The sequence below is a fragment of the Lactuca virosa genome, chromosome 9 (genome assembly GCF_052849685.1).
Source record: "Lactuca virosa cultivar CGN04683 chromosome 9, Lactuca_virosa_CGN04683_v6, whole genome shotgun sequence".
In the NCBI taxonomy this organism is placed as follows: domain Eukaryota; kingdom Viridiplantae; phylum Streptophyta; class Magnoliopsida; order Asterales; family Asteraceae; genus Lactuca; species Lactuca virosa.
The window spans coordinates 257,079,405-257,091,978 of record NC_136434.1 but is presented as its reverse complement, the minus strand read 5'-3'; the positions used below and the strand labels follow the sequence as shown (position 1 = coordinate 257,091,978).

Here is a 12,574-nt window from a genome sequence, read left to right as displayed (position 1 = left end):
TTTACATTTTAGACCCCTAGACTATGGAGGGTCTTACACTTTATTTCACATCCTACCGACATTACTTTATGTCACATTCTACCGACAAATACAAATAATGATTATACAACGACAAATGACAAATAATAAATAGAATTCCTTCCACAACGAAAGGACAAGTGTCTTCAATAATGTCTTCAATAACAATGGCTTTATGCGTCATTTCTTGCGGCAATCCCTCCCGCCACTGAAAGGATAGATATTTCTTGAATAATGTTTGCTGCGGTCATGGCTGACGTATTTATGTTAATCTATGTTAATCTTCCATGAACAGTGTTTCTTCCGTATTTTCATCACAGTAACTACAATTGTGTCCTGCTACATGCATCACGTGTTTACAGAGTTGCTTCTTGAGGTCAGCTGGTAATTCGGCTAAGTGATGGGAAAAATTTTCGAACGACAGTTCGAAGGTTTCAATTGCTTTGATTGTGTCGGGTGTAATTTCATTGTCTTGGAGAGAGTAGATAATGAATGATTTGCTTGCATAATTGATTCTGACTCGAGATTTCTGATCCTTTCCATTGCTTATACGAGATGATGCGAGGTAAACCTCGGCTAATGCAAAAATTAAATGATCTTGCGTTGGTACTTCATGAGGTAGGTCATCCTTTGTTGGTTTTGAGCCGTTGCTTATTCCCATGTTAGCGAAGGTAATGCTTGGGACAAGTAATTGAGAATCTTCATCGAAAATTGGGTAGCTTGATTGCATCTTGATGAATAGGCCTTTTCTTTGTTTGGTAAAACGTGTTTTGTAGTTTCTGATTATAGTTTGTACAATAGATGGGAATTCGCTGATGCATTGTAAATTGCTGCCTTCTAAATAAATTTGTATCGATAAAACCATGAATAAAATAATCCCATAGAGTCATAGGATCATATAGGTCTGCTAGAAAAACTGCTTTGGGGCCTGGGCGCCTGGCTACTGGTTAAAAGCCCATAAACGAATGGACTTCGGTGTATGAGATAAGGCTGTCCCATAATTTAGCAAATTTTTGGGCAGTTGGTTTTTTCATAGCTTCCTTTTCTTTAGTTGATGGAATGGCTTCAAGGGCAATTTTGGCATTTAATTGGTTAAGGGATTTAGGAATGGGTATTGGTTTTTGTGGAGTAAGAAGAACTGTTTTGGAATGTTCGACATGATCTTTCATAACTGCTTTGTATGCTTCCTTGTAGGCTGTTTCTGCTTCATTTTTAGTTTTGTAAGAAGAACTATTTTTGAATGTTCGACATGATCTTTCATAACTGCTTTGTATGCTTCCTTGTAGGCTGTTTCTACTTCATTTTTAGTTTTATAGCTTTTGTGGATGACATTTTGTCCAAGTATGAATGAATTGGCGATGCCCCAATCATCGTAAATGCCTTTGTTTGCGCCGTTGAATATTACATACCATTTCTTTATATTTTTATTATCGTATTGAAGTGGTGGATATTCTTCTGGATTAGATGTAGTGGATTGTTTTTTTTATTTGAGTAATGTTTGCGGCTGACTATCATCGGATGCTATCTCTTGAATGTCTTCTTTTGGATGTTTTGTTGTTGAGTAGCTAGCTGCTTCTTCTTTAGGTGCGGAATAGGATGATAGGATTTGTAATGTTTGTTATAGTTGTTCTTCTTCGCGTTTGACTGCTTCAAGTTGTCTGATTAATGATGCTTTTTTCTCCTGCTTCTGTTTGAGTTGATGTTGTATTTGCTTCATGATGGCTTCCATGTCAATAGATCTCCTATCTGAATGTTTGCGCCTTTTGGGTACCTATATGTTTGCTCATATTTGTTTGCTTTTAATATTTCAGATGATACATATGTATCATTGTATGCTTTTGGAGATATTTTCATATCACTGTATGCTTTATCAATGTATACTTCGGGTGGTATTTTCATACCACTGTATGCTTTATCAATGTATACTTCAGGTGGTATTTTCATACCACTGTATGCTTTATCAATGTATACTTTTGATGGGTTAGATATGAGGTTTCCCTCATGTTCCAATTCCAATAATATTGTTTCCATAGGATCATTTATTTGCATCTGAATCAGAATCAGTTGTATATGCATAAATATCTATATCTGTATCTACATCTGAATCTTCTATAGGTTCATATCCAAGATCATATGCAATTTTTAATAAATTTGTTTCTCTTTCCTTTTTAGTCTTTTTTGGGCATTCGTAAGCTTTGTGTCCGTCTTCTTGACATATGAAACATTTACAATCTTTCTTATTAGATGGGCAATAATTTGTTTTAGGTTGATATTTTTGTCTATATTGTTTTCTATTTCGAAAATATTTTCTTTCACCTTGTTTATAATATTGTTTATATTTAGGCTTATAAGTTTGTTTTTTTTCCAAATTTTCTTTTTATATCGTCGTCTTTTATTGTCTTTACAACCATATTGATTAACTTTATTAGAAAGAGTTTCACAACATAAATCAATTTTTGCATCTTGTATTGTTTTGTGCTCTAAATATTTCTTTTGCATCCAGGCTTTTATTATACTTATTCGTGCTCCTAAAGTATCTGCAATTTTATTTTGTTGTAAAGCTTCTTCAAAATATTTTATTACACTTTGACTCACTAACGATGGTAATTTTTGATAACACATATCTAATGCTAACTTTTTTGTAGCGGGATCTAGATTATAGTAATGTTCAGAATATTCACATATAAATGGGTCTACATAACAGATGTTACAAATTTGTAGATTAGTTAAATGTCATAATGATTCTAATTGAAAGGCTTCCTGAGACGTTTTATCTTCTATTTGTTTCCTATGAATTCTTGAATAAGACGATTTAATACATTTTTAAATGTTTCCATATCGTCAGTTGTAGCTATCATCATTGTTTCAGTTTCATCAAGAGATGAAATGAATCAATATGAATTGCCTTGTGTTTTATGAATAATATAGTTAAGAAAATTTTTTGGATGTAAATTTCGTAATTCTTTAGTTAATTGGATTTGAATTCCCATTTTGTTACTCCATTCTTGAATTTTGGCTTCGGGATTTTGATCACGATCAATAAAAAGAATATCTGAATTTGTTGGAAAAGTAAATAATTTAGGTATGTATTGTGGAGGTACCTTTTCCCATTTATTTTGTTTGTTTTTAACCAATCCTTGTCGATAAATTTTTTTTCTTCTAATGAAGGTGGTCCGTAAATATATTTACTTTAATAATCATCTTCAACATATGATTTTTTCTTTTTAATCAGAAATTATTTTGTGAATTTTTATATGGATTTGAATAAGGATTTTCATCATCGGATGAAAAATCATATACTTCAGCATCATTATTATCTGTATTATTTTCTATTTCGTTATCTTGAATTTCAGATGAGATTTCTAATGCTGCAAATAAGTTAATGTTTCTACCTTTTCTTGTAAAATTTCCGTATTAACAAGTTGTGTTTGATTGGATTGCGTATTGTATTCAAATTATGATTTTGTGATAATATATTTGAGATTTATTGCTCATAATTATATTTATTTTTACCATGTGAAAGGTCGTTTAATAGTAAATGATTTTTCTTTAAGTGGTGGTTTTTCATTAAGTGGTTCTTCTTTAATAGTTTTTATTTTTAAATATTTTTCAAGTAATATTTTTTGTTGAGTTAAATTTTGTAATAATTCTGGTATTTGTTTAAGCAAAAGTAAACTTTCTATTTCTATAAAGTTGTTTAGTTTTTGACTAATTATATTTAATTTATCTCCTATGGGTTTATCTTCTTCAGAACTAAGACCAATATTATATAGTGTTCCTTGTGGTAAATTTTATGGTATTTCTATAATCATTTCTTTATCTGGTATGCATGGTTTAGAATTTTGATATGGACGTTCAAGTGTTTTAAAGTATTTTGAAGAATTATTAGATGATTCTGTCATATTCTTAAACTTAATGATTTAATCATTTCTTTAATATCTTCTAATTTTTCAACTTTATTTTCGGTTGATGTTGTAGGTTGATTTTGTGAAATGGAAGATCTACCTATTATGGTTGAAAATGGGGGTTCTATAATTGCATTTATTTTTATTAATAGAGTAGTTATTATGGGTTGAAATGTAGCTTCATTAAATATTCTATTACTAGTCATAGTTGGTGATTGTAGTGATAATAAAGGGATAAATAATTTATCTATATAAATTCTATCTTCTGTTTTAAACGTAATACTATGATGAAAGTTTGTTAATGCATAATTTATTTGATATGTAATATTAAATGAATGATTACCTTTTAACATAAAATTTTGTCTTAATAATTTATATCGTACTGTAATACTATTACTTAGATTTTTATCTTTAAGACTTAACCCTAGTTGAATATTAATATTAAATTTTATTTTTCTTTCAATTAGATTACCTTTTCCTTTTGAAATAATACTTTCTTGATTATTAATTATACAATCATCTCTAATTTCTAATTCTAATGGAGTATCTAAATCACTAAAAGTATTTTTAAAATTACTTGAATAGTTGATATATGAATATAAGCAATTTTTATCCTATCAATTTCTTTAATATTAGATAATCGATTTCTTATTTGTTGTTTATTTATTATGAGTATAATACTATTTCCTTGAGTTAATTCTATAGATATATGTTCTTCTCTTATATTTTTTCCATAATATATAATATTTTTTCTAGAAAAGAAGTTTTTTAACGTGTTATTTCTAAAATTATGTTTTTCTAATAATGTAAAATTTGATTTTCTTACAGCATCTTTATTAATATTATTTTTATTGATTAGAGCATCAAAAGTGTATCCAGATTCATTTTCTTCGTTATTAATAATTATTGATGAATTTTCTATTTCTTGAGACATGTTTAACAAATTAATCTTGTTATTTTATCTTCAATACTTTTTATTTGTTCTTGTTGCCAATTTATACTATTATCTACTATATGTATTGCTTCAATATTAGATATATTATTAATTAGTGATATTTTAGAATCTGCTTTTAAATTTAAAAGAAATTTTTTAGATTGTTTTATTGCTTTACGAAAAATTTTTAATTATTGTTTATTAAAATTAAGACTTGGAAAACTCATAATTATAATTCTATAAGAACAATAATTTAGTTATGTTTTAGATTAAAAGTACCATTAAAAATTATAGCTTCAAAAATGATAGTGATAATGGAGTTTATTATGATGATTATGAAATTTATGATGATGCATGATTAACATATATTCATGAAACGATGAATGATATCTTGTGATGATTATGTATGACAAATATCGATGAGAATTCATAGTAAGAACGATACCTTACTCTGATACGAAATTGATACGGAGGGTTGTGTCGGGATGATAATTTGATGATGTTCTTAATTGATGATGGATTGGTTGGATTATATGAATGGTTTTGGATAGTATGGATAGAAGGCTCTGCTATTTAGAAATAGATAAACTATTTCAAGAGAGGGCTCTGCTATTCATAAATAGATAAACTATTTCAAAAGAGTAAGAACGTTGAGAGTTAACTCAAGTCTTAAAAACTCAAAACACCTTGTTCATTTCATATGGGCAAATGCCCTATTTATAGGCTCGAAAGAGCCGGTTACAATTATTGATTTCAATCGTATGATTGCAATACGACAAACTATATTTACATTTTAGACCCCTAGACAAGAGCCTACCATACCATCTTCTTCCATTTTCACAAAGAATTACCACCACCACAAAACTTGCCGGAGAAGATGAAGTTCTTAATGCGGTCGTTCTTTTGCTCCGTCAGAAACCCAAACACTCCATCAACCCCTCTTTCCCTACATTTTTACCTCATCGATCTGCCCCCATCATCACCCTTCACTCCACCTTCCTCATCGCCTCCACTACATAGCAGAGATTCATCTTCAAAAGAGAAACCTTTGTTGCAGGATTTCATCAATAGAGTCTCAGATAACTTCTATATCAAAATATTTTAAGGTGCTTAACCTCTTCCAACTTCTTACTTCTTTAAATTTCTTACATTGGTCAATTCTTTTCTTACAAACGAACTTCAAAATTAGGATTTTTTACTTCTGATATAACATTAGGCCAAAGTTCTGTTGAATGGCTTAATCATTATGTATCAAGTGATGGAAGTTTTGAAAATGGGAGTAACCAAAAGAGGTTAAGTTCTAGGTGTTTTTGTTTAAAAACATATGGATTCACTCACAAGACAAGAATTAGAAGAATCGATTGTTTATCGTTTGAAAATAATAACTATAAAAATCTTTATGTTTAATGAAAGACAGTTTATATCGAAACAGGGGTTAAAGAAGGTGGGTATGGGCTAGTTGAGGGATTAGAGAGGTTTGCAGGTAAAGATTTGTACAAGTCTAAACGAAACATGGGTTAAAGAATCTTTATGTTTATGTTTCTTTCGTTGTTGCATGATTAATCAGAAGGCTATGTACATGTCTAATCGTCACCACATCTCTTATTTTTGTACTATTTATTGCATCTAGTTTCAAATAAGAGAACACTAAAAAAGGATTTGAAATCAATTTCTATCTTTGGTCTGGTCTTTATCGGTTAGAGAACAGAAATGTGTGGGGTTTTTAGTGGTGTACAGATGTTACAGGTAATTGGTTTATGGATAAAAGATTAGTGGTCGATGAGCGATTGTGAGGGCGGCTTAGTGGTTTAGTTTTCCCAGTCAAAGGGTAAGAAGGTATTTATTATATTGATCAGGGAAGGCGTAATTGTTGTTGCAGTTAATATTTCCCAAATCAATTAATGTAGGTAGGTATGTTTTTTTTTTCAAATCTACCATTAATCTTCTCCAAATGCACACGGTATGTTAATGTTGGAAAAAGGGATAAATTTTGGGTGTGATGAAGAAGAAGACACAAGAGAGAGACAGGTGTGACCTTTTTATCAAATCAATTTTTTAAATAAGACAAAACTTCATAAATGGTCCCCTCAGATAGTGAAATGACGAAAATGCCCTTCATTTAAGGGACAAAAGGTGACGGAGTGAGTAATAAGGGCCAAACATCAAAAGTTTTGAAACTACAAGGACCATTTGTGAGGATTTTTAAATTTAGGGACTAAACTTCATATTTCGGGATTCCACAGGGACCATTTTGAAGTTTTTTCTATATTATAATTTAAAAAATAATATGTCCACCTTGTAACATCTCTTTATTTGTTTTAAAAAAATGTCGCAAATAATTATCTGGATGAATTAATTGGCTTAAGGAGGCATTATTATAATAATTTAAGGGAGTAAATTAATTAAAATGAGATTTATTAAATTAGAAGTAATAGTTAAATAAAAAAAGGGTTAAATTAATAATAATAATAATAATAATAATAATAATAATAAACATAATATTAATAACGATAAATTTTAAATATAAAGATATAGGGGTAATTTTGCTATTTACATAAACTATTTTTATTGAAGAAATTTATCAGAGGTAAACAACCGTCAAAGATCCAAATTTGGGGGACTGTTTCTGCCGATTTTGGAAACTTCTAGTCCCTTGTTCCCAGCATCACGACAACGTGAGAGGGAATGCGAACCTTCATCACGTTTTGTTGTTTTTTTGCAATGTATACCGCATTTAATCATCCCAAACCCTAGATTAAAGGGCGTGAGAGTGTTGTGCGGCTATAGAGAGGGGAAAGAGATTGAGATCGAGAGAAAAGAAGAGAAAGAGGAGAAGGGTGCCATCGTCGGAGCTGCTGTTGGGTTGCTAGATTTCATCTCCTGAGATCGCCGGAGGTGGGAGAGTAAAGGATAAGTGGTGATGTTACTTGAATCTACGAGTGTGTGAATTGTGTGTGACGGAAAAGAGATGGGGGAAGCTGAGTGAGATAAGAGTTAGAGAGAGAGAGTCGGGATTTTCTTTGGGAGGTCTCCAATGAAATCAAGATTTTGTTTCACTTCATTTAGAGGAGTGGAGGAGACTGGTAGAACTTGGAGCTCCGATGGAAAGGCTACATGTTGAGAAAGATGATTACTACTACAGGAGAAAGAAAGCCCACCAGATTTAGGGCTTTACATGAGATAGGTTGGACATCGAAGTCAGGATTGAAGGTGCAGCTGCCTGCAAGTGGAATGAGTGAGGTAGTTTTCCTGACATAATGGACCTTTTATTTGTTTGTTGGTCTTATATTTCTTTGGGTGTAAATTATGGATTTAACTAAGTATTGATATTGGGATTATGAATTTAAATCATATGGAATACCAATTATTGGGCTATGTAACTAATAAAATTTCATTTTATTAATTGTAGCGATTTATTAGATTTTCTATAAATTGGTATATGACTTTGGCAGTAACTTGAGTCAACATTTTAGGCTTATCGGGCTAACAACAATATATATTACTAGGACTTCATTGGGTTGGACTAATATTATTTTTAGGAGATAAACATTATTCGACCCAATGATAATTCAAAAGACAGAAAAGCGTCAATAATCAAACTATGTATTTAAATTACATGTTTGGTCGCATAAGAGAATTCGATGAACAAAAAGACAATGTATTAACTAAGGTTTGGGTATATTAACCCAATATTAATTGAAATATGACCTAAGTAAGAATTATTAACATGATGTAGGTGTGTGGAGAGCTGAAAATCCATCTTAGCCACTTCAATGGTTTTATTTCATGTTTTGTTGCTTCATGTGAGTCTTCTCACTATACTTGCATGTGTGGTAGTATATGTTGACCAGGTGGGTCTAATCTGTTGATTATTGCTATATGTGAACAGAGTTGCTGATAAATCTAGGACCGTTGTGAGTCCATGGGACTGTTGATAGTCCCCAGGGTTACTGATAACCTGGGAGGTGTTCTGTTAATCTACAAGGCGTGTTGTTAGTCTACTGGGACTGCAGATAGTCCTAGGGTTTTTGTTAATCCATAGTTGATTATATTATGTGTTGTATGTGACATTCGAGAATGTTGATAGTTCCAAGGCTGTTGGTGGAACGTGGCCGATTGTTATGTTGTGTTGTATGAGATGTTTTGGGAACTCACTAAACTTTGTGCTTATAGTTGTGGGTTAAGTATTTTGCAGGTACTTATCGGGCGGTGAAGGCGTGACTGTACGCACACATCAACAATTTTATGATTCGAGATTCCGCATTGTCTTTGTTATAACTCTGATTTCTGAATAATGGTTTATGAACAAATGATTTATACTGAATGCAACTTTATTAAAAATGGATGTCACATTATTTCAAAAATGAAAATTTTAGACTGAGTTTTTGGGATGTTAGAAGTTAGTATCAGAGCCCTGGTTTGAGGGATTTGGATGAACACTCGTGGGATTCCAAACTCAAACTAAGGATCTGATAGTTTTTATAAACCGTTTTGGAAAAGATTCATTCCATGAGAAGAAAAGAGAAGATGTACTGTGTACAGTCAGTCGGAGCTCGGAGAAGTAATTTCCAAAAATATCCATACTTTCTTTATATGTTGTCTTTGACTTTTTGTTATATGTGTTATAGTATGATGCCATGCTATAAGTTAGGCTAATGATCTACTCAGGGTTGCATACTAGAGTGCCTTCTTAGGAGAGATGCTTTTTTTGTGTGATATTCAAGCTGTTAGATATGTATGATAGTGTCTAGGTTAGGGATCCTTAGGAAATATGTGCTACAATTTCCTGATCCTTATGATGCCTTTTGCTTGTTGGTTTTGCTGATCGAATGTTGCTTACTTTGTGTTATGTGAAACCTATACTGATGTCAGTTGACTATTAACTGAATATGCTAAGTTGCATTCCACAAGGATTAATTAGTTTTAGAATGTTTGATTTGGCCCTATTGCACAAATATTGTTTGGGTGCAACCGATGATCTTTCAGTTGAAGGACTATTTAATCCTTGTTGCATGTAATTGTATTCGTAAGATAGCTACTTGGCATTGGTATAAGTTTCTTTCGTGGCTGATAGTAGGGTCGGGGTGAGTATTCCTAGTGACCTTGGATCAGTGTTATAGTGTGCTTGTATGAGCACTTGCGTATAAGGAAGTATAAGGTGGGAATCTAGGTAGCTGGTGGTGGCTTTATAAGCATATGGGTGTGCTGATACACCTGGTAGTGGTGGAGTTCGAGAAGGGTGACCTAGTGTTTTCTCATGCGTGAGAAGAATCCTAGAGAGAGAGAGAGAGACATAGAAAGGAAAGAGAGAGAAAGAGACTCTAGGATGGGTGGTAGTGTGTACCCGTGCGGGCACATGTATCTGAGATGGATAGTGGTCTAGTATAGTAACATAGGGACATTGAGGCAATTCTCGGGACACGTACGGATAGGTGTGGAAGGTAGTAGGGGCCCATACTACTAAAAGCACATGATCCGTACGGGGATCAGGAAGGGTAAATAAGGTTTCTAAGGAAATGGGGAATGATAGATGGTGTGGTATAACACTATCATTAGTTGCAGTTGTCTCCATCGTTGTCGGCTTGTCGGCCATGATTTTTTGGAATGAGGTTAGTAATTGATTGGGCCTTAGTGTATGTCACAGTTTGGGACTAAATGGTGCAAACCTGTGTGAGTTAGATGATTCAGAGGCCTCGAGGACCTTTCTTCAAGTAGTTTCAGTCTGAGTTGTGGGACTCAAGAAGGAAGCCGCTATGATGATCGATGTGAGGATTGCAGCGCAGGGCTGAGTGGTCAACTGATGACAAGGGATGTTACTTTATGCATCGGGGTTGTGTTTTTCCTGTCTCCTGTGCTCGAGGAAAGAGATACCAGATGTGGGCAGTCGATGGTTAAGATAGGATATGGTGATGTCATCATCAGTTTTGTTGTAAGAAGGTAAAGTCCAGTTTACAGTAAATCGTCTCTGTTCATAACGAGAAAATGTACGAGACTCGAGTGCTCTTGTGGTTCTATGGCCAAAGTAAAGGCCATATCGCAAGTGAGATACATAATGAAAATTCTATAAGATCTAGTGTATCCAAGGAGACATCGAGTTAATCCTGTCTTAGGACATGAGAGTTTTGCAGATATACCAAGCTTGTCGGAGTTGTGTTTTGAGCACCTGTGGGAAATTCTCGAAGCTTCAAGAGGATGATGAGGTTTTGGTAAATTCTCCAATTGTAAAGTTTTTGTGCGTATGTTCGGTTCGTAAGGTTCCTTGTCAATCCAATATAATTCTAACCGAATTTGCTAAGGTTGAGTTGGAAATGATGGGAAGGGTCTCCGAAGTCTCCATTTGAGATTCAGAACTTCCTTATGATTATTCGAAGGATCATCTTGTGTTGTGTTGTGTAGACTGAAATTCAAAGTCGAGTAAGTACCTGGTTAAATCGGTCGGAGGCTTTGATTTTGTAGGCGTCAGTCGATGATGGTTCGAACAATGAGTGGGGGAGAACTGGGCATTCCTCTTTGTTGAAACATGAAAAGTGAACCTTTAGCAATCACAAGTATGAAGATCTAAAGTCAGCAATTTTCGAGATTGATGAAGTCCTAAATAGAGATGGAGTCCGAAGTGAAGATCAGTCCGAGCTGAAGTGAAGATCCGAGATTAGATTGTATGTTTGAACATTTAATGATTCTTGTCTTGTTTATGATGTAACACTTCATAGGACTTATCTTTTTGTATCTTCTATATAATCAGTTGTCAGAAGCTGATTATTAACCAGTCCTAGGAGTGTTTCCAAAGTTTGTACGATGTACCTCCTTAGCCTATTTAAGGAGTGTTTTGAATGACAAGAAAAACACGGATTGTTACTCCAAAGATAGAAATATTCTCATTAACTCTCTTTTACTTTTCTCTCAAGTCAAGATCTTTCACAACATTCTTCTTGTTCATTTAATGTCTTTACATTGATTCTACTCCTTGTTTACTTCAATTATGTGAAAACCCGTAAATTCCTATCTTGTAAAGTCAATCCAGTCAACCAAAAGTCAAACTTATTTTTTTTTTTTGCCTTTTAGCCTTGTTAAGGGTCATTCTAATGAGTTCTAAGCCTAGTAAACTTATGGATTGGATGTTGAGAAGTGTTAGCTTAGTATTAGAGGAACGAAATTAAACTAGAAAGCCCATCAAAGAGTGTTCACAGCCGTGAACCCAAGGGTGGCCGTGAACCCCTCTTAGGCCGTGAACCCTTAGCATATATATGTGTTTTTGCCATTTTCCTTCACTTCTTCATATCTTGGCCGCAAACAACCCCTTTCTCTCTCAAGTATCATCCACAAACACTCCAATTTTTCACCCTTAAAACACCCTTTTCCTTAGATACTCCATAGAAGCTTGCTAGGATCTTCAAATACTAGCCAAAACACCTAGATCTTCAAGTGTTCTTCAAGATTGGGCCGTGAACACCAAGTGGGTCGTGAACCACTCATCAAGTTGGGGTGTGGACCAACTTGGGCCGTTAACCATTCATCCATTTGGGCCGTGAACTCCATTGGGCCGTGAACCATCCTTCCTTTGGGCCGTGAACATCCAATCAACCTCCTATCTTGTTTCCAACACTTCTTTGGTGAGTTATCCTTGCATCCTAGGTTGTTTCCCAATCTCCTTTGTAGTTATATTTGCTAATTACATGCATATATGTATCAATATATGTCATTTAGGACTCGTTTGTGT

At 33.5% G+C, this 12,574-nt stretch overlaps 1 protein-coding gene and 1 long non-coding RNA gene across 2 annotated transcripts; one reads left to right on the top strand and one right to left on the bottom strand.

Moving 5' to 3' along the window:
* Positions 1-295: 295 nt before the first annotated feature.
* On the bottom strand, positions 296-883 carry LOC145140487 (uncharacterized). The gene has a single exon (XM_079073961.1). It carries the CDS (start codon positions 881-883, stop codon positions 296-298), a length of 588 nt encoding a protein of 195 aa, XP_078930087.1.
* A 6,661-nt stretch (positions 884-7,544) lies between these two features.
* On the top strand, positions 7,545-9,027 carry LOC145138653 (uncharacterized). The gene is made up of 2 exons (XR_013721646.1): positions 7,545-8,097; positions 8,747-9,027. It is a non-coding gene; the product is annotated as an uncharacterized LOC145138653 (long non-coding RNA).
* The last annotated feature ends 3,547 nt before the right edge of the window (positions 9,028-12,574 follow it).